At 47.8% G+C, this 25,969-nt stretch overlaps 1 protein-coding gene across 4 annotated transcripts; it reads left to right on the top strand.

Moving 5' to 3' along the window:
* The first annotated feature begins 305 nt into the window (after positions 1-305).
* Positions 306-25,879, top strand: ACLY (ATP citrate lyase). 4 transcript variants are annotated; one of them, XM_066336718.1, is made up of 29 exons: positions 306-417; positions 5,884-6,053; positions 7,401-7,523; positions 8,521-8,583; positions 8,853-9,043; positions 9,980-10,059; positions 10,511-10,641; positions 11,995-12,113; positions 12,625-12,761; positions 13,154-13,215; positions 13,389-13,506; positions 13,650-13,804; positions 14,163-14,253; positions 14,644-14,673; positions 16,425-16,566; positions 18,293-18,461; positions 19,311-19,415; positions 19,652-19,848; positions 20,719-20,800; positions 21,148-21,258; positions 21,787-21,914; positions 22,104-22,197; positions 22,452-22,606; positions 22,960-23,110; positions 23,618-23,761; positions 23,927-24,040; positions 24,500-24,582; positions 24,827-24,903; positions 25,074-25,879. In XM_066336718.1, exons 2-29 carry the CDS (start codon positions 5,895-5,897, stop codon positions 25,166-25,168), a joined length of 3,306 nt encoding a protein of 1,101 aa, XP_066192815.1. In that variant the 5' UTR covers positions 306-417; positions 5,884-5,894; the 3' UTR covers positions 25,169-25,879. The 4 variants fall into 4 exon arrangements, with proteins under 4 accessions (XP_066192815.1, XP_066192817.1, XP_066192818.1 ...); XM_066336720.1 differs by having other exon boundaries at positions 10,511-10,645; positions 11,999-12,113; XM_066336719.1 differs by lacking the exon at positions 306-417 and adding an exon at positions 1,435-1,745.
* The last annotated feature ends 90 nt before the right edge of the window (positions 25,880-25,969 follow it).

The raw sequence follows: 25,969 nt of genomic DNA, 5'->3' as shown, positions 1-25,969 counted from the left end.
CAGTCACAACACGCCCGTGGGACGTTTCTCGGCATGTCCCGGCGCTGGGCAAGGAGTCCCGTTCCCGCCGCCGGTGCCGCTGGGCAGTGGGCCTGTTGACGTCATCATGGCAGGTGACGTCAGCGGCGGCGGGTCCGGCGTGGGGGGTCACGGCCGCGGGCTCCGCCGGGGGCGGGGCGAGCGTGCCGGAACTACAACTCCCACAAGGCTCCGCGGCCGCACCCCACCGGCGGCGGCCAATGGGAGCGCGGCGGGCGCTCAGGCAACGCGCACGTGGCAGCGGCGGCGGCCAATGGGAGGCGGCGGCGGCCGTAGGCCGATGGGCCGGGAGGCCGCGCTCCGCGAACAAAAGGCGGCGGCGGCGGCGCCAGCGGAGCCGGGGCGGCAGCGGAACGGCAGCGGCCGAGCGGGGCCCAGGTGAGTGCAGGGGAGGCTGAAGCGCCGAGCTCTGCCCGGCACACGGTGCGGCCTCGTGCGGCCCTTCTGCCGGCGGCGCCCACGCGTCTGGGGCGGGAGCCGCGCTGGTTCTGGCCGGCCCCGAAAGCTCGCGGTATTGCGGGTGAGCCCCGGGAGCGGCCCACAGCCCGCGGGAGCGCCGTGGGCTCGCCCAAATAGCGGGTGTGCCGGTGGGAGCGGCCGTCCCGGCGCGGTCCGGAGCGGAGCCCCTCGCTCCCGCTGACCTTGCGGGCGCCGCCGTCACCCGCCGGGGTCTCCTCACGGCGGTGCCGGTGCCCGACCGCGTCCCGGCGGCTGAGGCGGCTCTGGGGCACGGGCAGTGTGCGCTGGTCACAGCGCAGAGATCGCCAAGGGGCAGGGAAAGGAGTCTGGATTTACGCCTATTTCACCCCTGGTCCAAGGCGGCCTTGGCCAAGGCACCTCGGCTGCCTTAAGGAAAATCCTTTCGTGACCGTCGTGGAGGAGCAGCCCCGCGCCGGGATCACGCTGTTCCCGTACGAGCAGCAGCGTGCACAGCCCGTGTGTCGCTCCATTCCCGGGACAGTTGGCTGTGCTCCAGCTCTCCTGTTTGCTGCTTGCAAACACCTCCTGTTAGTCTTGCTGTTTTCGAAATTCTCATCCTGCTGTACAGACTCTCCCTTCTCTCTGTTGAACAGTTCGTTGTCTGCAGGCTGAAAGCTGAGGTGCACCGTGACTGTCGTGTTTGTAGGTGTCTGTGCTCTTTATGGTCCCTAACCGGGTTTGGAGCTCAGAGTATCAGCTCTGCAGGCCGGTGCTGTTACACAAACCCTGTTGGGTTTCCTGCATGTGAGACTCTCTCCAGGTATCAGCGCTTTTCCCACGCTTCCAGCCCTGCCTGGAGCGGTTCCCAAACAAGGACAGCCACAGCTGGAAGTCCTGCCCAGCTGTGGTGGCCTTTGCTGCTGTACACTGTGATTTAAGGAATAAGCTTGTTAAGGAGCCCCAAGGCTGCAGAAGAAGATGGTCTTTAATGACAGGATTCCCAAATTCCCCCCCTTGTGTCACTGGGTGTCCACCAGGTGTGAGGAGCCTGTCTGCTGCTCTGTGTTAGCCCCATGTAACTGGTCCATGGTCCGTGCTCCTCCCTGGCTGCCGTGTTTTTCTCAGCGATTCCATGTGTGCAGGGAGCCTCCCCTGGAGCTGGGCACGCAGCACCTGTTTGCATCACCCTGCACAGATTTCCCAACCACAGCTGCAGGACCGTGACCTCGCGTTGGCCACGGCGCTGAGCCCGCACCATCCTCTGATGAAACGCTGGGGTTTGCCAGGTGGGAGCTGATGTAACTTTTCGTGCTGCCATGAGCTGAAAATACTGGCTTAGCTTGAACTGTGTTAATAAATGACCCGGAATGGAGGGGAGAGGCTGCTTTACGGTGTGGGTTTGTTGACACAGTTCTCAGGAGAGTGGGCGTCAAGTCTTGAGTGGAGAGGGAGTCCTTTCCTCCTGCTCTGGACTGTTGTTCAGGTGTGATTGGAGGGTGCTACCAACCCGGATCTCTGAGAATTCCACGTGTGAGTGCCACATCCTGTGTGAGCACAGACTCGTGAAGCTGAGTTACACCTCTTTTTCTGGTTAGAAGAAGAACAAAACTAAATCTCTGTCTGTAATACTTTTTCTCCCCTTGCAGAGCAGGCTGTGTCACACTGAGCAGTGCCACATCATTGCTGTCCTGGGATTCAGGGGGGACTTTACCTCACTTCTGTGTCAGGAGTGCCTCCCTGTTTCTCAGTCTGTATTTCCTCTGGATTTGTTGCATGCACCCTCAGCTGGTTGCTGGTGGAGCAGATGTATCAGTTGTGTCCCAGCAAACACAATATCTAGCTCAAGGAATCTTGCCACCATCCCTCTGATTTTCTCTGTCAATATGCTCAGAAAACTTTCCCTGAGCTTAAATTTCTTTGCACATATTTGACAGGTGATGTTTTGAGGGAATAAGTGCTGCTGAGCTCCTGAAAATATAATCTAATTCATGTCTCTTACTCGCTCTGGACTTGCTAACAAAGGCTGGAATCCAGCTCTTTTTGATTCCGTGGATATGGATGGTGAGAAAGGTCTCTGAGGTGTTGCAGGGAAGCTGTTTGTGTGGGAGCCTCACTAAATGAAGACAAATCATTCCTGGAAATCTGTGGCACTTGTGCTGCTGACATGAATCTGCCCTTGTGTGTGGTGGGTGCAAGGTCTGGGCCCTGAAATGCTGAGAAAATTGCAGCTCAGTCTTGGTTAATGAATGTTGAACAGAGCAGTGGAAGAGAGTGTTGTTATCCCACAGCTTTGTGTTTTGGGCAGAGAAAGGGACATTTTTCCTGAGTTTATCTTCAGAGCTGCAGGCACTGCTCTCCCCACCACTGGTCAGCACTGCAGGTGCTAAACATGACTGAAAATAAGATTATTCTGACTGATGAGAGTTTGAACCTGTCTCATTCCTGGGAAACTGAGGAGATTCAGCTCCTCTGCCTCTGTCGTGACGTGGGTCTGTGTCCCTGCTTGGTGTTAGCAGAACAGATGCAGTGAGTTAATGGAGCTGCCCTGATCCTGTCTCCCTGGTTGTCAAGGCACCTGCACAAGCACACACAGGCAGAATTGCTGATGCCCTATGGATTATTTTCCTGCTGATCTCTTAGTTTAACAGTTCAGCAGACTGAAGCGATTGCTTTGTGCTCTCTGTCCCACGAGAAAGGCAGGGTTAGAGCAGCAGAAAAACTGAGTGAGGGGCGTGATTAAAGACTTGCTAATGTTTAGGAAACGTGAAACTCGGGCAGATAAGGTCAGAAACAGCCTCATTCCTGCTGTTCTGTTGCCATGACACAGGGATGTTATTATTCATCTATTGCTATTGTAAGAATTCTGTGTAGTTTCCTTTTTTTACCCCAGTAGTGTAACTGTAAAAATGAGGTGATGAAGTTGAGAGGGAAACCAGGGGAGCAGCAGGGTGGAGCAACATAAAAAAGACCAGAAATGGTTCTGAGAGAGAGGAACAGCTCTGCTTTGTGGCCCTCAGGTTTAAGGAATCCCATGCATGTCACTTGTTCCCACTGAGGTTTTTTTACAGAACTATCCTTAATAAGACCTGAGGGACACCCTGGGTCCACTTTCCTGCAATTGCAGGGTAATTTATTCATTGGCATAACCAGCAGCAGCCTGAGTGGTTTAATTTGTAATTGTGGACTGAAGTTCTGCAGTGCTGTTCAGAGGCTCTGTGACACCCTGGAGAAATGACAAAAACTTAGGTTTCTTAAAGAAATATGTTTGCCATTTTCTTTTACCCATCTGCTTCTGCTGCAGTGACGTGTGACACTTTCTCTGGGCCAGGCCCTGAGCAGATTGTGGAGTTGATGGATTTTGAAGGGCTTTTGAAGCAGTAATATTGCAGAACAAATGGTGGCTGCAGGTACTGTGGGAGCAGGGTTGGCTCTCAGAAATAGCTCTGCCTAAAGTACAAATTCCAATGGAAAATTTTGGGCTCTACAGCACAGATGCCCTGTGTGTGTGTGCAGCTGTGAGGCTGGGCAGTGGTGTGGTGCCTGTGGGAGCGTGTCTGGGTGTGCCTGCAGAATCAGGCTGGGTGTTGCTTTGGGGTTTGGTGTCCTCTGGCTGCTCACAAGAGCTCCCCTCTTGTCAGACCACTTTGGCTTTGGCACTGGGCGAATAAACTCACAGGGGCTGTTTCAGGAGGCAGTTAGGGGCAAGTGTTTCTAGTGGCAGGAGTGAGAGTTGGGTCTGATGGAAGATGGGATCCTGCAGAAACGTTGCCCGATGCTGTTTTGAAATGGGATTAAATTGGAAGCCGCAGCTGGGATCTTGTTCAGGTTTTACATCAGAACTCTTTGAAAGCGGGCCTCCTGTTCTTTGTCTTTTGCCCTTGCTGTAGCTTTGCCTTTGTGATTCCTAACCCTGGAATTGCATTTGAAAAGACGCCAGTGGCAAAGTTGACTGCTGGTCCTTAAGCAGAGTTATCAGATTTCAGTAATGGCACTTACTCAGTCTGACCTGTTTGGTTTGGGAAGCTCAGGGAATGCAACCTGCCTCCTACTATCGCTGGGATGGACCAACCTTCTTCTTTCTGCTCTAGGGAGAAAAGTTCTTTTTTTCTAATTATGACTACTTAATTGCTGCCTATTCTGTGTTTGCTTATAGTATGAATAGCCCAGCTGGTTACTCATGGTTATTACCCAGAGGGCAGCAGAAGAAATAACTGGAATTTGTTAACTGTTTCCCTCTGTGGGTGTGAAGTGGGCTATGTGCTTTGTGAGGGGCAGGTAGTTTTACTGAGCCATTCTAGTTCTTGGCTGTCCAGGTGCTCAGATGGAATTTAAACTCTTTTTTTTATTGGTGCGGCTCTCCCAGAATCCATCCCAAAGGTGCTTTTGTTTCCTGCCACACTGGCTGTTGCTTGGGGAACAGTGACATGACCCCAGTCACTCAGAATGCAGGAGGAGCTGCTGCTTGAGCATCCCTGTCAGCAGTCTGACCCCAGAGACGACTCAAACCCGCCAGCTGATCACAGCACTCAGTTCTGATCTGTGACACATGCAGACAGGGCCACTGGGATGAAGTATTCTTTTAAATAAGTGTTTATGGCAGCTATAAATAAATGTATCTTTGACACCTATGACTTTGTTGCTGCATGTCAAAAAGAATAGTTATACTCTTGAGGTCGGAAATCATTTGCTTACATCAGTTAGGAATACACTGGAAAAGAGAGGACCATCCATAGGAAAGGGACTGAATTAGGAATTTTTCCTAAGAAAAACAAACCAAAACCAACTGTTTAACCTTGATCTTTGTTGTTGTCTTGAGCATCTTATTCTGTCAGATGTAAAGCTCTTTCCAAGAAACCTGGTTCTGAAACAAGAAAAAACAATGATGTAAACCAATGCTAGTTCTGGTAATCCTGGCAGTGTTTTCTTTTCCCTTGAGAAAAGGAATGGGGGTTGCTGATATGTCCACAGTCAGGCTCGACTGGGAATATGGGATGCCTTAGAGAAATGAGTGGGAAGGAGGGGATCCCTCCCTGGAAATGCACCAGGAAAAGGGGTAGGTGGGTTACACCAGGAGCAATCCTGGGCTGCTGTGACATTGGAGAGAGCTGGCCACTGCCCTGGATGTGAGGGGATGCTCCAAGCTGTGCCTTTGGGAAAGGCTTGGTGGTGGCTGGGACAAGCTGCAGGGATTCTGTCTTTTCCTGCAGACAAGGCTGGATGAAAATAGTGTGCATGGCAGGGGAATGAGGTGAAAGTTTTAAGTACCATGAGTAGCTCTTGCTTATCAGGGGAGTTTTATGATCTTATGTGTCATGGGGAGACTTTGGTTTGCTTCAGGTTTGTGTTGAGCTGAGTGATGTGGAGTTCTTGGCCAGAACAGGGCTGTGTTCCTGATGGATTTTTGGTTTTTTTTTCCCCATCCAGACTAGGTAGCCATGTCAGCCAAAGCCATCTCCGAGCAGACAGGGAAGGAGTTCTTGTACAAGTACATCAGCACGACCTGTGCCATCCAGAACCGCTTCAAGTATGCCCGGGTCACCCCCGACACGGACTGGGCACGGCTCACCCAGGACCACCCATGGCTCCTGACCGAGGTAAGGGCAGGGACAGCAGCATCTGCCCTCCTGGAGCACCTGAGCACTGCTCCAGATCCTTCCTGAAGGGCTGGTCACTGCTGCTGCTCTGCCACACTCCCTCCCAACCCTGATGAAGAAGCAAGCCTTGCTTCAAGGCTCAATATCACCTCGTGGGGGGCTGATTATTCCTTTGAGACTGTGAAATACAGGAGCAGAGATAGCTGTGAAGCAGTTGCTCATAACTGCCCAGAAGGTAAAAGAGGTTGATTCAGAGATGTCAGTCCTTGTTCTCAGAGTTCTTGCTCTCAGAAAATCAGGGAGGGATTGCTCTCTCCATGTCTGGCTTTAATGTCAAATTAGGACACTACTTAGTTTTCTCGAATCCAAGCAAAATGTCCGGGAAAACTTCCTTACTTAAATTTTTCAGTGCAAAATCATTTATCTCTGTATCTCATATCCTCACACTTTCTGTAGAAAAAACATACCCAGAGCTCTTTTTATTAGCTGTCCATGCTGGCTCCTTTCCAATGGTTAATTATATTAAATCATTGGCTGGAGAACATGAATTGAATGTCTCATAGTCCTTGACTGACTGACTGATAGAAGCCCTGCACTAATTAGATGTTCCATGCTCAAGTGCCGGAATGAACTGCAAGAAGAGATCAGCAGTGCTTCTAAAAGCCTTGCAGAAAGCCAGAAGGAAGCAAAGATGCTCTTGGGCCTTTAAGGCAGGTTTTATAAGGCTGGAAAGGGCTTCAGAGTCCAGCAGCAAGACCATTCTCAGTGTCCTGTGCTGCAGCCCAGTGTGTTCTGACTCTAAGTTGCAGGACATATCGGTGGTACAGGAGAATGGCACCCAGTTCTAGTTTGGTTTTTTAAAAAGATATTTGCAAGCTAGAGATGTGTTTAACCCAGGAGCAGCTCCCCACAGGTATGTTATAAAGAGCCACAGTCAGTTGGCTGAAACGTGCGTGAGCCTGGCCCTAGCCAGTCTCATAAGCAAAGTGTAGTGACAGCAGGAGCTTTTTTTCTTTTTCTTTTCTTTTTTTTTGGTGAGCAGCTGTCTGTGTCTGTCATGACTTTTATTGGGTTTTTTCAACAACAACAAAAGACAGAACAAGCTGTCACCTCAACCTCTGATGTCTGCTCACAGCTGAGTAGAAACAAGGCAGCTTTTCTCAAACTGCAGCATAAAAAACCCAAACTTGCAAGCGTGTTGTACCATGAGCTGGATTTGCCAAGATTAAAGGAATTTTGCAAGTGCCATACTGATTTAAGTTTTTACTTCTCTGTCTGCAGACAACCACTCAACCAAAGTCACTTCCTAATGCTTCTTCCTTTAAATCTCTTGCCCAACTTTTGCAGCGTTTAGTGGTGAAGCCGGATCAGCTCATTAAGAGACGTGGGAAGCTTGGACTGGTTGGGATTAACCTCACTCTGGATCAGGTCAAGGCTTGGCTCAAGCAGCGCCTGGGCCGGGAGACCACGGTGAGTGCTTTGCTTTTTGGACAGTATAAAAGCTGTAAAATTAGTTTATACTGATAAAAGGCTGGTCCTCTACTGCAGCCGCCCCATGTGCTTTGGCTGATGATTGAGTGTTACTTCAGGTCCTTATTTTAACTCAGTGCTGCTGTGTAATATTTATTTTTCCTGGGAATGACAGTGCAGTGCTAATGAAAATGAAGTGCCTGCCATCCCTGCTGCTGTGGGTTGGGAGCTGATGGAGTTGTGCTGCCTCAAGGAATTTATGCTTTTGGCCCTGCTGGGATTGATTTGCTGCTGGCTCTGAGCTGGTGTGGCAAGAATTGGGAAACAGCAGGAGCAGCATTGTGAGTGCTCCCAACTGGGAGAACGATGGGTGTGGAAATTACTCCTTTAGCACAAACTGCTTTAGTCCATGTCTAAAGCAAGGACTTGGCCACAGCCTTGGGCCCACTGGTGTCCTCAGAAGCAGGGAGTATCCTCCAGTGTCTCCTGAACCTGGAAATATGGGTTTGGATAACAGGGAAGTACCTACACACAACAGTTCCTGGACTCATAAGAAGAGGCTAAAGGATTGTCTTGCTCTTCTGTGCTCCCTGACACCATTTCAGGGTGAAGGCTACTCTGAGGCCTCTGCTCCTGCCACTAGCTCAGGCATTCCTCACTTTTGAATTTTCCACTACTCCAAGAGCAGCTCAAGTCTTGTCTCACTGTGCTGAGCAGGACAGTGCTGTCTCTGGGACAGGAGAGCAGCTGTCCTGGTGTAATTCTGATACCACTGTGTCCTGTTAGGAATGGGAAAGGTGACCGACTGCTGTAACCAGATATCCTGAGGTGACAGTGCTGAATGCTGTGCTGGAGAGGGAGGAGTGGTTCCCCAGGAGGCACAGTGGAGAGGGAGCAATTTTAGGGCAGTGCTGATGAATTCTCAAAGCTGTCCTTATGCTGTCACAAATGTGCTGGACAAGTGGTTATGGGTGTTTATCTTGTTTTTTGTCCCCAGATTGCTAATGCGAAGGGAATCCTGAAGAACTTTCTGATTGAACCCTTCGTCCCTCACAAACAGGTTAGTACACCATTAAAACGGGTTTTTAAATCCCTCTGGGCTTGCATACTTACCTGGATTAATACAGTGGAGAAAGCAGAAGTTTGAGGATGTGCTGTTGAGCTGACAGTGTTGCTGCTCACCCCTGGGCAGTGTCAGGCACACTCCAGCACTGCTGCTCCTTGGGAAGCTCCACGTTGGGCTCAGCTGCCCCAATCCCAGCACAAAAACCTCTGCTGGGTCTTCTCTGGGTGTCACTGATGAGTGCTTGTCCCTGCTCTGTGGTGCAGGAGGAAGAGTTCTATGTGTGTGTATACGCTGCCCGTGAGGGAGACTATGTGCTCTTCCACCACGAAGGGGGTGTGGATGTGGGAGATGTGGATGCCAAAGCTCAGAAGCTGCTCGTGGCAGTGGATGAAAAGCTCAGTGAATCAGATGTGAAGAAGCATCTCCTGCAGCATGCACCAGCTAACAAGAAAGAGTAAGTAGAGGTGCAGTTCTGGGTAGGACCAGCCAGGCAGCAGCTGCTCTTTTTTATCTCAGTGCCACATCTCTCTATTTTTCTTCACCCTGAAGCTCACTCTCCTGCCCTTGCTGCTCTCCAGAATATGCCATGCATCCTGAATCCAAGCTCTCTGACCTTATCTCAGCTGCCTGTAAAACCCAAAAATAAGGTTTCCTAGTGCTGAGCCTTTCCTTGGCAGCAGCACTTGTCAGCTTGCTGAGGTCTCAACCTGAGACTGGAGACATGTGCTGAATTCTGATCCTTTGTGCCAGCACAGAAGTTTCTTTTGTTTAGTGAAATAGTGATGAGATGTGGCTCTGACTGCTAATTCAGAACTTTCCTCTTCTTTGCTCTGGCCTGATCCCCAAAGTTATTTTCCTCTTCTTCCTTCTGCAGGCTTATCTGTAGATCTCAAAGCTTCTGCATCTCCCTCAATTAGATGCCCATACCTAGTTAGCTTAATGTGAGTCATGATTTTTCCAAACATAGCTTAATCCTTGTTGACAATGTGCAGTACTGAAGGGTGAAGGAGCCTGTCACTCCATCAGTTCACTGCAGCCTTCTCCCCATCACAGCTAACGAAGCTCAGATCTGACAAAGAGAAGTACCAGCAGGGAGGAAATGATGTGTTTCTGACTTGTGGGGAGATTAAATCAGACTGCACAGCTCTGACAGTTGTGAGCAACTGTGTCCTCAGCAGAGTTTGGTGGAGGGTAATTAAGATGAGTCATCAAGGTCTTCCTTCCCTTGAGTCATCCATCACCCAGGCTCCATCCAGAGAAGATAAATGAGAATGAAAGAAATTGATGCAGAGTAGATTTGCAGATTGCCACTAATACCAATGAACAGAGCAGGCTGTACTTAGATTTGGCTGCTTTCATTAACTTGTGTTACTTTTCTATTTTTTTACAGCATCTTGGCCAGCTTCATCTGTGGCCTGTTCAACCTTTATGAAGATCTGTATTTTACGTACCTTGAGATCAATCCATTAGGTAATGGATATTTTTGGAAGCAGAACTTTCTGTTCTGGAATTCTGAAATGTGTTCTTGATCCTTCCTTTGGTTCTGTAATTCAGAAGAGCATCAAGGTGCCATGTGCAGAAATGTGGAAGTGGCAGTGATATGTCTTTGAGCTGTTCATTCACTGAATTAGCAATGAGGAAGTGAAAGATTCCCTTGAAGGGAATGTTAAGGCAGTACTGAAGAACATAAAAATTGCATTGTTAGAACAAAACAGCCCCTGAGACAGAGCCTGGGCCATGGCCACATTTACTGGTTAATTCCTCAGGGAACTTGCTGGGGCTGGTGGATACTGCCCAGTGCCAGGAGAAACAGCAGTCACCCAGCTTTTGCAATGATGTCTGTATTGTACCAGATGTTGGAGTAAATCTGTAATGTGTCTCTGTACAGCCCAGAGCTAATTGTGATGTTTTTTCACTGCAGTGGTGACTACTGATGGTGTTTACATCCTTGATTTGGCTGCGAAGATCGACGCGACGGCTGACTACATCTGCAAAGTGAAGTGGGGGGATGTGGAGTTCCCCCCTCCTTTTGGCAGGGAAGCTTACCCCGAGGCAAGTGACAGCTGGGATTCCTTCACTGTGTCCTGAGTTCATCACTGCTTGTATTCCCATGGCATTGCTCTTTCCAGTGGTTTTTTTGTGGTGTCTCCAGCACCTTGGCAGTGCTGTCCATGATAATCTGTGCACAGGTAGCTGTAGTCCTAGGACTGCTCAGAATCACTCTGAACTGCAGTTGCTTCCCAGCTCTATTTGGTCAGTTCTTTAACTCAGAATTGTCTTTTTTTAATGGAGGCCAATATTGAACTTTGCTCAGCTGTATGCCAGAGCTCTGTGCCTGTGCAGAACTTCCTTTTGTGGTTCCTGCCCGAGTTGTTCCCCTCAGCATCACTCTTTTTCTCTTGGAGGAGTGGTTACTGGGAGCCTTGAGGGAGCTGATGTTCCCTCAGTGTTTCAGTGACAGTTCTGAAAGCAGAGCAGCAGCTGTGTGCAAATGCTGCATCCAAGTGTGAATCCAGAGAAAATAACCACTGTTTCTGAAACTTTTAAGTAAGATGTTGATACACCTGTTTTTTCAAAAAGTGAGGATGAGATGAGGGCTGCAGGCAACACTTTATTGCAAAGCTAGCAGTGCCTGTTCTCTCCCCAAATTCCTTGGATCTGTATTGCTGGAGGCACAAGCACTGCTCCAGACACAGGTCCCAGCAGCTTCAGAGGCTGTTGAAAATAGAGCTCTCTCCTTAATTATTCTGTTACTTATTTCAGGGGTCTGTTCGTCTCTCCAAAAAGATTTCTGTCCTGACTTTTTCATTTTAATGATTATAATTATGCTTCAGTTGGAAGGTTTTTGTACTGTGGCCAGGAAATCCATTTAGCTGTTTCTTTCCATGTAGCTTGCTGGATGCCAACACTCAACTCAATTTGCTCTTAAAAGGATTAGTTCAGGTTTTGTCTCTGAATCATCCCTCTTGAGTCTCTGGGAAGGTTGTTATGGCAGAGTCTTTGCTGGGAATGTTAATGAACTCTGATGAAGTGCTGCTCAGCAGCGTGGCACACTGGGCTGCAGGAGCACCATGTTGAGCCAAATTACAGCTCTCAGTGATTGCATTCCTGGCTCCAGAACAGCCAAGAGTGGTCACTGTGGGTGAGATGAGTTTTAGATTTCCTCAGGTCTCAGACAAAGCCAGGACAGACTTTAGTTCTGTTCAGATTTTGTGCCTGTTGTGTGATGGAGGGACAGAGCTGGGCTTCTGTCCCTGCCAATGCTGTGTTTGTAGCTCTGCTGTCCCTTAGTTGTAGCTGATGAGGTGTCATTGCTGTGTGTCAAATGCACCCAGCACTATGAACACTTGGGGTAGAAAAGGTAGGTGCAGGAGGAAGCTGAGGGGTGTGCTGCTCTCTCTGCAGGAAGCCTACATTGCTGACCTGGATGCCAAGAGTGGGGCCAGCCTGAAGCTTACAATCCTGAACCCCAAAGGCAGGATCTGGACCATGGTGGCTGGTGGTGGCGCTTCAGTGGTGTACAGGTAATGGAAGTGAAGTTTCCAGAGGGGAAGGATTTCAAGTGCTGGGAGAACATAATTGCTACAGCCTCTGGAAAGTAGACTCTCTTAAAGCCATTTTTCCTGTGCTGTGTCTGTTTGGGATCTCTTCAGAATGAAGATGCTGTACAGATTTTTCATCAGGCTGTAGACCATAGTGTCACCTATGGAGTTTAATTTTGGAAGAGTTTGGGTTAGATACAGTTTCTTACAGAAACTGACTTACATCTCCTTTCTGACTTACAAAGAAACAAGCTGGCTGGAGGCTGTTGAGAACAGTTTGATTGTTGTAGTGGTCACTGAGTTTGTATCTGGGGAACATGACAAGGTTAATTGTGACTGGCACCAAGAGGAGAGCAGCTTTGTTTTCAGCAGACAGCACTATCCCTCTGTTAAGAATCTCACTTCCCCAAGGTTTTGGAATACTTTAGGAACTTTATAGTGACTCAAATTATAACTGACCTTTTAAATAACTGGGTTTTTTTTTTATTTTTAGTGACACCATTTGTGACCTGGGGGGTGTGAATGAACTGGCAAACTACGGGGAATACTCGGGAGCCCCAAGTGAGCAGCAGACCTATGACTATGCTAAAACCATCCTCTCCCTCATGACTCGGGAGAAGCACCCAGAAGGTAAGGGAGATGCTGCAATTCTAAAGCTGTGAAGCTGTGTCTGGCAGAAAAAACTGGACAAATCTGGGCTGTTACTATGCTTCGCCTTCCTTGGCAGAGCTTTCAATGTACTGCTGCCTTCTGAAGGAATCAGGGCTGGATTTCTGTCAGCTCTTGCTTCAAAGAGAGGACTTCTGGTTTTCCATGGGGCCTGAGAGATCCTTATCCAACATTCTTGCTTCTTATAAAGCTCTTATCTTCCAGGCTCTACTAATCTCAACTGCTTTAGGGGTTTTTTCTACTAAGCACTAGTTACTCTGCAATTTTGTTTCACTTTGTCCTTAACTGATCTTCCTGATCTTGGAGTACTCTGCTCTTGAAATGGTTTTCCTTACCTGTGTTTCTTCCCTCAGGGAAGATCCTGATTATCGGAGGCAGCATTGCAAACTTCACCAATGTAGCAGCCACCTTTAAAGTAAGTGACCAGTCTCGAATATCAGCAAACACATAACTGTCAGCCCCCAGCCCTTCTTCCCAACTCCATGATTGCCTGAGGCTCGTAGTCCATCTCTTCCAGGAGTTCCTGAGATGATGGGACAGGGGGAATGTCTGGCTGCCTGGGTCACCTGTCCTGTGTGTTCCTTTTAGGGCATTGTGAGAGCAATAAAGGATTACCAAGGCCCTCTGAAGGAGCATGAGGTGAGGATCTTTGTACGGAGAGGAGGCCCCAACTACCAGGAAGGGTTACGTGTCATGGGAGAAGTTGGTAAGGACCGAGCTTGTCCTTGAGTTTTCTTCTTGCATCTTGTTTCTTCCACTTGCTTCCTGCTGAGCTTTCTCAGTGTTAAATGCTTCACTTTGGTAGAACTTTCCCCTGAGGAGGCTGACTGCTCTTGTGTGTTTCCACAGGGAAGACCACGGGTATCCCCATCCACGTCTTTGGCACGGAGACCCACATGACAGCCATCGTGGGCATGGCACTGGGCCACCGGCCCATCCCCAACCAGCCTCCTGCTGCAGCCCACACTGCCAACTTCCTCCTCAACGCCAGTGGCAGCCCCTCGGTGAGCTCCTTCTCCACTGTGAGGGGCTGGAAATACATTTTGGTCACCAGTGTGTTTGGAGGAAGCTTTAGGAAAACAAATATGGCTCCACCAGTGCAGTTTATCAGGAGAGGCCACCCCAATGCCCATCTCGCTTGTGCAGAAAATGTGGCCTCTCAAAGCTGACAGTGTGATTGTTGAACCTACTGGGTCATTCAGTTGTCTGTCACTTGGCTGAAATGGTCCAGTCTGAAAACTCATTTTCTCTGGTTTTCTTTGTAGTAGACCAGTGTAGCCAAAGTGAGGCCATCTCCTCCTCTGTGCTCCAGGCTATACCTGGAACACTGTTCCTCACTGACTTGGTTTCTGAATCTTTCAGACTCCAGCACCGAGCAGAACTGCCTCCTTCTCTGAGTCCAAACCAGATGGTATTGCTCCAGCTAAGAAGGCAAAACCAACAGCACCTCTTGGTAAGTCCAGCCCTGGGAGTGCTGCTGGCAATGCTCTGCTGTTCCCAAAGGCAGGATGGGCATGAGACAAATGCTTTGTTTTCTAGCTATAAAGGGAAGCAGTTTTGTGGTATCTACCTATCTTTGTCTTGAGTGTAGTTAAGTGGTTTGGCAGCTCATTTGTGCCATGAGCTCATACACACATCGAGTCAGAGTTGCCCTGATCTGGGATGTTCAGGAACAGCACAAGAGGAAGTACAGTGAGAGGGCTCCAGTCTGCTTGTTTTTAACAAGAGCAAACCCAAAAGCCCTGAGTGCTGTGGAGAGGAGGACTGCTGCAGCACCTGCCCAGGTGGGCTGGCAGCAGTCAGCTCTGTCATACCATTGCATGAGTGATTCTCTCTTTAACAGATTCAATCCCAGCCTCCAGACCTGGTTCAGGTAGGACCTGTGTGACCAGCTGAATGTGCCTGGCCTTGCTGGCAGCTGACTTTTTCAGTTCTTGGTTTTGTTGCTGTTTTTTCTCTCCAAAAGTTTGCTGTGTTGTCTGGTCCTTTCCTCCTGCCCAGCATATTTAGCTGTCACCATGTGAACTTCTTATCTGTTTTTTTCAAGTGCAGATCACATATGCCTCTGCACAAATACTTCCTATTTCTGGGAGGGAGAGGGCCAGGTCTCAAACAAACTTTTTTTCTTCCCATCCCCCACACAACCATCACAGAGAAGAACAGCCTGAGGCACATAGTAAAAAGCTCTGTTCCCTTTACTTTTCAAAAGGAGGAGTCACTAATTGTGACCAATAATTAGTATTTTGTTTCAAAGAGAAACAACTGTAGTGCAGGGGCCCTGGTTATCAGGTTTGGAAAGTACAGAAAAGTCATAAATTGACTAAATGTTTGCTTAACAGTCCAGCAAACCACTAAAGCTTGTGCTCAGTGAAGCTCTTTTGTAGGGACTTTAAGACTCTATTGGGCTCTGTGTTGTGTGAGAATAAACTGTTAAACTGGGAAAGCTTCAAGTTACCTCCCTTATCATGAGGAGGGACAGTAGAAGGGGAGTTCTTGGACTGTTGCTTGTGTGCTCTCAGACAAACATCATTGCCTCTCTGAGTCCATTTGGTGTTCCTGGGGACACTCATGGTACCCCCTTGCAGGCACCTGCAAGATAAACAGAATTTTTAGTTCCCTAATGACAAGTCATGTTGCAGTGAATCTGAACTGTGAGTGGGTAGGGCTGGAGAGCAAGGACTGATTTTTTTTTTTTTTTGTTTGTTTTGTTGTTGAAACCAGAGGAACAGTGTCCTGTTTAATCCCTAATGCTGTTTACCTTTGATCCAAATGCAGAAAGAACTTAGCAGTAGCCCAAGTTGGCATCAGCAGGTGGATCAGCACTGAGTTTTTACATTTTAAACTTAATTCAGCCTGGAGTCAGAAGGAGGGACTCAATGTTGTGCTGTGACAAGTGGTGTAAATAGACTTTAGGCCAACAGTCCATCCTCACTGGCTGAACTGTTGCTTTTCCCGTGACTCTGTCCCCTGAAGCCAAGTTTTGGACCATATATAAATTCTTGGGGCCATCAAACTTGTGTTGGATTCTGATCATTAAAGGGAAAGAAAACCCAAGTATGTTGAGCTCCTTTATTTTCTTTGTTCCCCCTGTTTCCTGCCTGTTTTTTTGATTGTTTGTTGTGTATTTGGTTTGGTTTTTTTTTAATTTCCTATCATTCACCATGGTGCCCTGACCAGCTTCCCATGGTTCCCTCAGACTGTGGGCTACATGCAAATAAATACATGAAATTCAAAGTTCTCTTCAGCTTCGTCTAAGAAATCTGGGAGAAATATGAAAGGCCCACGAGAGGAGAAGTAAAGGCAGTTTTCACTTCCCTCCTCTCTTTTACCAGCTCCCTCCTGTTATTCACTTGCCCATTTAGTGAACCCCAAAACCTGGCTGTTGTGTTCAGAATCCAGGGGAATGGGTTGCTGCTTCATCTACAGTTTCTTCCTTAATTTGGACAGTGTGGCTACTCCATCCTGCAAACTGCAGTTCATCTCCTGGGTTCAGTTTGTGGGGAGTGGGGGAATGTACTCATCCAGGAGCCTTTCAGCGGGCATTTGGCAAAGTTGCAGTCTGTGTCATGCTCAGGTGTGCAGTTTGAAGATGGTTTGGTTTTTTTCCCCCCTCTCTCTGAGCAGGTAAAGCCACAACACTGTTCAGCCGCCACACCAAGGCAATCGTGTGGGGGATGCAGACCAGGGCTGTCCAAGGAATGCTGGACTTTGATTACATTTGCTCCCGGGATGAACCCTCAGTGGCTGCCATGGTTTATCCTTTCACGTAAGTAGCCTGTGACTGCACAGCTTTTCCATCTCCCTCCAACTCTTCTGTGACCTTCCTCCACTCTGTCTGTGTGGTTCTTTAGTGGAGCTCTGCCCTGGTCTCCATCCCTGCTGGAACACCTTCTTCCTCTGCTCCCTTCCACTCCTAGGTTGGCTTTGTAGGCTGCTTTCATCAACCATTGATTTTGGGCTGTGCTGTTGAAACAGCTTAATGTTCACCACAGAACTGAAGTTCCATTTCATGTGCTTTTAAAAGATGTCCAAATTCTGTTCTTCACTCAGTGAGTAAGGCAGCTGTGACTGCCTGGGCTTTCTTTCCAGCCCCCTGGCTCAGCAAAGGCAGGCAGGCTGTGTAAGGCTTCTTCCACTCACCTGCTGTTGGCTGTGTGCTTGTCTGAGACACCTTGATTTGTGCCTGCAGCAGCAGGAATTACCCACCCAGATATTACCCAGAATCATAGCTCTGCTGACAAACCAAAGCAGGTATGTAGCCAAACAAAATTAAAAAAATAAAATAAAATCTTGTTCATATTCTTTCCCGATAGCAGCAGTGGTTAGTTAGCTGGCAGGAAGTCTGTGGATCCTTCAGTGAGATAGAGAGTTCCCTTGTGGTGTTTATCCTCTTTTACTCATTCCTACAGGGATGAAAGGGGCTCTTGGGTGTGCATGAGCTGTTTTATTGTACCTCCTCAGTGTGAGGGTCCCCCTGTGGGACAGGCAGGGAGAAGAGAAACAGCAGCTGTTGCTTCCAGTACAGTGAGGTGGGAGCCCAGAGCCAGGCAGGAGCTTTGGTTCATTCCTGTGGTATTTACAGATATCCTGGAGAGCTGATATCTAATCAACCTCTGTCCTGCAGAGAATTTCTCCTCTTGACAATTAAGACCTTGTACTGTTACTCTGCAGCTCTGATGGTAATTGCAGCCCTGTAATAACTTCTCAGCAAGTGCAAACCTCAGGGTACTGAGTGCAGGCACATCCATTGCTGTAGGTGAGTGGCAGCCTCTGGCAGTGCTGGACTTGATTAAGGAGGAAAAATCAATAGGGATTGAACTTTAAGGCTACCTGTAATTATCTGATTCTGTTTGACCTTTTGGACGGAGCCAGGCTGGCAAAACTTGGAATATTCTGTCACCACTGTACTGGTATGGGAGCACAGCCACTACCCACACGCTTAAATGACTGCCCAGTCAGACTTCACTGCAGTTCCAGTCAGAGCATCTACTGTGTATGAAATATCAGCAGTGAAACCTTCCCAGCTGCTTTCCCTGCAGCGCCTGTGGGATGGGCAGAGTCCCACTGCAGCAGGATTGGGAAGCTGACTGGGCCTCCCATTTCTGTCCTGGCTTAGCAGTCCAGTGTTAGCACCAGCCCAGTGACACAGCTTTGCACACCTCTCATTCATTGCTCTTTCTGTGCCTCATTCTGTCTTCCAGCTTGGAGTAGAGTTAAGGCTCTGGTAACTTCACTGTGGGAGAGCTTATTCATCTTGCTGGATGCCTCTGTCCCCATTAGCCCGTCTCCTTCCATATGCTGCTCTGTCTTATTCTCTGAAGAACCTTCTGCTGTCATATGGTCCCTCCCCAGACATGCTCACGTGCTCGTGAGTGTCTCAGTCAGTCTCAGTCTGAGAATGGGGTTTGTAAACTCCTCTGTCTGCATGCACTGTGTCCCTTTGCCTTTCCAGCAGCCTCAAGGTCAGGGCTTTTCCATCTTCTCTTCCACAGCGGTGACCACAGGCAGAAGTTCTACTGGGGCCACAAAGAAATCCTGATCCCAGTCTACAAGAACATGTCAGATGCCATGAGGAAGCACCCAGAGGTGGATGTTCTCATCAACTTTGCATCCCTGCGCTCTGCCTATGACAGCACTGTTGAAACCATGAATTATCCCCAGGTGAGTGCAGGATCCAGAAGAAGCCCAAATGAAGAAAAAAGACCCTGTCAGCAGGGTACTGGTGTTTCTTAAACTATGATGGCATTAGCAAATTGTCCTGGTCCTCTGGCTTAGCAGATAACCCCCAATTCTAACCCCTTGCAGAATATAAGGAAGGTGCTGGGGAGCCCTGGTAATTCCTAATGTTGGACTTGGAATTTGTTTGAGAGGAACTTGTTTCTTCTTGGTTAGCAGCAACTACTTCAGGCAGACTATAATGTAGTGCTGCTCTGATGTGCAAGTGTGGCATATAGGTAAAACCTTACAAAAGAAAGGCCTTGTAAAATGATGGCTCAGGCCTGTTACTTTGGCTGAGTATAGCTAATAGCTGGCCTGACATGTATCTGTGAGAATCAACCTGCACCTGTGAGAAAGGAATCTGCACCTGTGTCAAGAAAGATTCTACCAGTGTGAAACATCTTCCTCCAGGAGAGAAGTATGTAAACACTGTTAGGGAAGTTTTTGACTGACACATACACTAGCAAATATTAATCAATGGACTGAATTGCAGTAATTTGCTAATCAATTAGAATTAAACGTGATGCCTTCTGATAACCATGTAAATGAGCTGTGAAGGATAAAGATTGGCTGTTGTGGATGAAGAAACAGGTGTTTTTGTCTGCTCTTACTGTGATGTACAAGGGGAAGAAAAATTCCCCGACCAGGGCATTGAGCCTTTTGTGAAGATCATGGCAGCCTGCAGATTTATGCATTAGGCCTTGCTGGATGAGAGTGCACGGAGTGACCTCCCAGGGGCCTGACAAGGGGCTGCTCTGTGGGGTACCAATGGTTTTCTTTCTCTTGCTGCAGATCCGCACCATTGCCATTATTGCCGAGGGCATTCCAGAGGCCCTGACACGAAAACTGATCAAGACAGCTGATAAAAAGGGAGTCACCATCATTGGGCCTGCAACTGTAAGTACTGGTGGCCGCCTTCCCCTGTCTTTCTTAACCTTCAGATCAGCTTTCTCCAATGGTTGAAGTGTATCCTACAATCCACTTTGTCTTTAGTCACAAGGAGTGCATGCTACTCTCTCATCTTAAAGTCTTTGCCATCCTCATTTCTATATATAAATGCTAGCAAGGCTGCCTTACACAAATGTTCCTCAGCATCACGATTTTAAAGGGCTCTACACCTTTCTCTTTAATAGGTTGGCGGGATCAAGCCAGGTTGCTTTAAAATAGGCAACACAGGAGGTATGCTGGATAACATCTTGGCGTCGAAGCTGTACCGTCCTGGCAGCGTGGCCTACGTGTCCCGCTCCGGAGGGATGTCCAATGAGCTCAACAACATCATCTCCAGAACCACCGACGGGGTCTATGAGGGGGTGGCCATCGGAGGGGACAGGTACTGTAGAGATACCTGTGGGACTCTTAATCCCAGGGTCGTGGGTTTGAGCTGCACGTTGGGCGCCAGATTGTAGAGATATCCGTGGATGACAGGGACAAGGAACTCTGACTTGAGATATTCTAGAAACACGGGATTTTATTGCAAGGGTCATGGGTGAAGAGGGCTGCTTTCAGCCACCAGCCTCAGCTGAAGGGAAGCCCCAAAGAGAGAGAGGGAGAGGGGGTATGAGGTGAGGGAGGTAAGAAGAGAGGAGAGAGGGAGGTAGAAGAAGCAGAGGGAGAGAGCAGGCAAGAGAAGGGGCAAAGAGGCAAGAGAGCGAGGACCTTGTTCCAACACATTATATCTCCTTTTGTGTTGAATATTCTAGTTTACAGTGACCAACTGGTGCAAGATACAAAACCTACAAACTTTGCATGCAGCCTATGAGAACTACTAAATTACCATATCATCCTACATTATAAACTCTAAAGACTGCTCTTCTCATCTGCTTTTTCCTTGATGCCTTGGCAAGGTGGAGACAGAACTGCATTCTTGGGTCCTTTTGTTTTCTGTCCTTCAACCTATCTCCAGTTAATCACTGCCTTCCTGCCTGCCATGCCTACATCTCAAAGCTGGCCTTCATTTCTATTTCACTCACAGATTTTATATCTCCAGTATATTTTACCAGACAATCATATCCATCAGCCCTTCCTGTCCCATCTTTCCCAACAAGGTATGAGTTGACACCTTCAGTAGGCACTGGTTTTCAAGTTGGTCAACAGAAGAATTGTTGGTAATTTGGAGAAGGAAGAGCAGGCTGGGTGTTAATTTTTCTTTCAGAAAAGTGTATGAAATAAACTTCTACCATTTCCCCTGTATTGCACACAGATATCCTGGTTCAACTTTTATGGATCACGTCTTGCGTTATCAGGATACTCCAGGAGTGAAGATGATTGTAGTACTGGGGGAGGTGAGTGAGACCACCTCCCTCTCTGAGAAATACCTGTGTGTGGTTTTTGTTTTGAGAGCATCTGACCCAGTTTCAAGGATGCTAAATATCAGCTACTTCTACTGTTCTTGAATATTCCAAATTTTATTTCTTGCTGCTTTTGTCAAAAGAAATTGAATGTATTCCACAGGTGAGCATAGTCTTCCCTATTTTAAAAAAAAGAAAATGAAAAATCAGGAAGTTTTGTTCTGAAACTTCAGCCATTATTCTGTGAAAAAGGAGGAAAAACTCCCAGCAATGCTTCTGGGGGTGCCTTGGAGCTGGTTTTATCAAAAGTGCAGCTTGGAACCATCTCTCTCTCCCTGCAGATTGGAGGCACAGAAGAGTACAAGATCTGCAGGGGCATTAAAGAAGGCCGAATCACCAAGCCAGTGGTGTGCTGGTGCATTGGTACCTGTGCCACCATGTTCTCCTCAGAGGTATGTGCAAAAATGGGGGCAAATGCATAAAATAAGGCTGTATCCACAACAGGAAGAAAAACAGAACTTCACTTATTGTACCTAAACCTTCCAGCACTGGCAGTAGTAACTTTAATGTGCAAAAGTTCATAAATATATATGATAAATATATCTTGCACTTCTGTAGTTCTGTCACAGGAAATTTCCAGGTGGTTCTGCTTACTCATGAAGGGACCCCCAAAGATCCCAGGGAAAGCAACAAATTCCAATAGCTGCCTATCCTGGAGTGGGGATGGCAAAGATCTTTGTTAAGCAGCTCTGAAGTGGGACAGTTTAGAGAGGCAGAATGTGAATGAATGAGCCTGGAGAGATTCCAGATCAGAACATCCCTGTGATTACTCTGCTGGCTCTGACTGCAGCCAGGAGTTTTGGTAGCCCAGAGGAGACAGATGTGCAGCCACTGGTGTTCTCAGTCAGGGCTCTATTCTGTTGCACTCTCTGCAGGTAACAGTCTGTATTCCTTAGCACTCTCTCTTTTCCTGTTCATAGGTGCAGTTTGGCCATGCAGGAGCTTGTGCCAACCAGGCCTCTGAAACTGCTGTAGCAAAGAACAAAGCCTTAAAAGAAGCTGGAGTGTTTGTTCCCCGGAGTTTTGATGAGCTGGGAGAGGTCATTCAGTAAGTCACACTCACAGGGCACCTTCAGCAGTGGACAAAAGCTGTCAGGGCACTGATTCTGCCCTGATAGGGAATGTATTTCTGCTTAAAGAAAGCAGCTAGTCATTGTGGGGTTTTAAGGTCTAGGTTAGATCACCTCGCTTGGATCTCTTAGAAGGACCAAAGTTACTGAATGGATCCTCTCCCTAGGTCTGTGTACCAGGATCTTGTGGCCAAAAGAGTGATTGAACCAGCTGAGGAAGTGCCTCCTCCAACTGTGCCAATGGATTACTCCTGGGCAAGGGTGAGCTGTGCTGGTTTACCTGATTTTTGGTTTCTTGAGATCAGGTAGGGCAATGGCTGTGATTCTGGATGCCACGTTGGGGTTATACCTTGTGCTTTGTAATGCAGTGTGAGCTGCTGGATGTGCTGGTTCTGGGTTATAGAAGCTGCTCTGAGGGCAAGCCTGAGGCACTGCTGTTTGCCCACTCTGCCCTGTGCTGCCCCTCTCTGCTGGTGTGGGTTGTTTAACATCCAGTCTTAACACTGCAATTCCAGGAGCTGGGACTGATTCGCAAACCAGCTTCCTTCATGACCAGCATCTGTGACGAGCGAGGACAGGAGCTGATCTATGCTGGGATGCCCATCACTGAGGTCTTCAAAGAGGAGATGGGAATTGGAGGGGTTCTAGGCCTGCTCTGGTTTCAAAGGAGGTGAGGCTACTCTTATAAAAGCTTGCAGATTCTTTGAAGTTTTTCTTGTTTATTAATAGACTTTAAAGCAAAAATGTAACTCTGTGATTCCTTTGTGAGGGTAGATTCACTGGAAAGCCATCTCTATATTCCCTCCATGACACCATGTCAGCATTTTGGGTTGCATACAGTGTGCTTTAATCTCAGGGATGGAGTTTTCCATGAGTCTTGTGGTGCATTGAGGAAATTTCTGTATTGTAGGCCTGATTCACACTCTGTGACTACTTGTGTTGCCTCAGCTCTAGAGAGACTGGGGACTTTACAAACATTTGCATTTGTGTTCTGGCCCTGACTGATGTGGTGTCTGTGCTCAGGTTACCCAGGTACGCCTGCCAGTTCATTGAGATGTGCCTGATGGTGACAGCAGACCACGGGCCAGCTGTGTCTGGAGCCCACAACACCATTGTCTGTGCCAGGGCTGGCAAAGATCTGGTTTCAAGCCTCACTTCTGGCCTTCTTACTATTGTGAGTACTTGATATTCAGGGGGTTTAGCTTTGTTACTCATTACTCTTCTAAGTTTTACTACTAATAATTTCTGGATTGACTGCAGAGTCACAGGCTGGTGGTGTCTGTTCACTCACACTTTGAATTTCAACTCTTAATAGTTTGATGCTTCCTGTTTCAAATCTGGATTGTTTTTCCAGTAAGCCAGAAACTTTGTCTCCTTTGAGTCTAGAAATATTTTTGTAGCAGCCAAATTACTATCAGTGTTGACTCTGGTTGCCTGAGCTCTGACAAGAGTTACTAAAACAGACATTGGATTGCATTTCCCCGTGTTGTCTCTAGCAGAGATGCACTGGCTGCAAATGGGCACTTGTGTGAAAGATAAGCAGGTGCTTTCTCTTGGGTGCCTGCACAACTCTAATATCCTGAATGCCAGAGACCAGGAGAGTGGATGGGGGAGATAATTTTGGGTTTGTATCTTAATTGTGGAGTCCTTTGATATAATTGCCTTTGTGTCCTGCACCCAGGGTGACCGGTTTGGGGGAGCACTTGATGCTGCAGCCAAAATGTTCAGCAAAGCTTTTGACAGTGGCATTATCCCCATGGAATTTGTGAATAAGATGAAGAAAGAAGGGAAGCTGATCATGGGCATTGGACACCGAGTGAAATCAGTAAGAAAACTGCATTAGGAGGGATTTTTAGGGATGGGTGGGGGAGAACAAAAACAAAGCAATCAGCAAGTTTTAGAGGCAGCTGTTGACCAAATTCTCCCAAATCTACAAAGGGATATCAGTAAGAGGCAACATCGTTGACTGTAATGTGCTCTGACCTTGCAGATAAATAACCCTGACATGAGAGTTCAGATTCTCAAGGACTACGTGAAGCAGCACTTCCCAGCCACTCCACTGCTGGACTACGCACTTGAAGTAGAAAAAATCACAACTTCCAAGGTGAAAGGCGTCAGCATTGAGCTGCTCTGGACACTGGCTCTCATGGGAGGGAAAGTGACTGGGGCTTAGCTGTGTTTTCAGTGCAGTGCCTCATAAATTGTTGCTGGGGTAGAGTTGAGGGAAAGTACAACTGCAGTTTGGAAAGGCTTGAAGGCATTTGGCTACCAGGAAAATGTTGCACAAGCCAAACCATCACCTCTGTGGCCACTGTCCACACTGGCACTGCTGGGTGTTGACACATGTGCTGGCCCATGGGAACCTCTGGGGGTTGACCCAACAGACCCCTTGTTTAGGGCTGGTTTTTCGTTCCCATTAAGTGTAGCTCTTGCTCAGGCTGCTGAGTAGTTGGGCTGGTGTGTCCTCAGCCACAGGCAGCCCTCAAATCACCAGTGGAAGGTGCCAGGTGAATACCATTTGCACTGTTGACATCTTCATTGGGGTGTGTTTTATCTCCTGCAGAAACCAAACCTTATCCTGAATGTAGATGGCTTTATTGGAGTGGCCTTCGTTGACGTGCTCAGGAATTGTGGCTCTTTCACACGGTGAGTGAGGGATGGCTGTCCATGGATCATGGTCCTGTGGAGCTGCACCACCAGCTCCTGAGGGGCAGAATTCCATGACACTGGGAAGGAAACATAGCCTGACCTGGCTTTTGGGGGCAGAAAGCTGTCAGGGGAATTTGTGTGGCTTCTGGTACTAGAGCAGGTGGCAGCCCATCAGAGATTGATTTCTCAAATAGGTGATTACCATGAGCCATTAATTTTCCTTTTTTATTTTTTTTTTCAGGGAAGAAGCAGATGAATATATTGATATAGGAGCTCTCAATGGCATCTTTGTACTGGGCAGGAGTATGGGATTCATTGGTGAGTTTGCCACGTCCTCCCTGTCCCTTCCCTCCTCCTGAGGCTGCCCTGCCCCAGGGCAAAACAGACAAACCTCAAACCCAGGGGCATTCAATGTACTCCAGAAATCCAATTCAAGACAAAGAGGAGGGATGGGACGGGACTTTTGTAACAAACTACTCCCCTTTCAGGACACTACCTGGACCAGAAGAGATTGAAGCAGGGTCTGTACCGTCACCCTTGGGATGACATATCCTATATCCTGCCAGAGCACATGACCATGTGAGAGGCTGGTGTTGCCTTGGAATGCACCAGGACAGAAGCCTGTCCAGGGGACAGCTACAGTGGGACTGTGTTGTATAAAGATGATTATTGGGACAGAGATGTTGAGCTGCCTGGTCAAACTGTGCAAAGCGACTGTTTTATAAGGATAGAAACTTAATCTAATAAAACCAAAACTTCTGCTATTCCCTCTGTTACCTGCTGTATTTAATACTGTCTCTCACACTTTTATTTTTTCTATTCTCGTTTTGTTTCCAGAAGTGATTTAGGGTTGGGGGGTAGAGTTTGGCTCACAAGTATGCCTTACTGAACCTAACTCTGGTAACAAGCTGTACCTTTCCCATGAGGGGAATGTGCCTGTCATTGTCATAAGCCACGACTTTGGATTTTTTTTGTTGTTCGTTGTTTTTCAATATGTTTACCATATTCTTATCCTTGGTCTGGCTGTACCTGAATCCTGGGACCACTGCTGATGTATAACCAATGTTAAACAAGCTGGTGTAGTAATTTAAAGTGTAAAGTTGTAACATACTGCTGTGAAAACTGTGAAATCCCTGTGTCTGTATTTATGCAAACAAGATCTTTCCTCTGACTGCTACTCTGTGCACTGTCACTCATGTGATCTGCAGCTGCAAAAGTATCTCAGTAATAATTTCAGTGTCCTCCTTGTCTGTGTATTGTAACCAAACACAAATAAATACACATTACTAATTTATTTTTTTTCCATCTCTGGCTTCCTCAAGTTGCCCCTAAACAGTGTCTAAGGCGCTGTGTGACAAGTTGCCATTTAACAAAATAACAACCT

Source organism: Sylvia atricapilla, chromosome 27, assembly GCF_009819655.1.
Source record: "Sylvia atricapilla isolate bSylAtr1 chromosome 27, bSylAtr1.pri, whole genome shotgun sequence".
Taxonomy (NCBI): Eukaryota; Metazoa; Chordata; class Aves; order Passeriformes; family Sylviidae; genus Sylvia; species Sylvia atricapilla.
Note: the sequence above shows the minus strand (reverse complement) of the source record. Positions and strands in the feature narration are given on the sequence as shown.

What these genes read in the sequence shown, in the direction of transcription:
- ACLY (XM_066336718.1), top strand. Translation starts at nt 5,895, where the DNA reads ATGTCAGCCAAAGCCATCTCCGAGCAGACAGGGAAGGAGTTCTTGTAC. An exon ending in ATGTAGCAGCCACCTTTAAA is followed by an intron (nt 13,216 to 13,388) that starts GTAAGTGACCAG and finishes TGTTCCTTTTAG; the next exon opens with GGCATTGTGAGAGCAATAAA. An exon ending in GCCATGGTTTATCCTTTCAC is followed by an intron (nt 16,567 to 18,292) that starts GTAAGTAGCCTG and finishes TCTCTTCCACAG; the next exon opens with CGGTGACCACAGGCAGAAGT.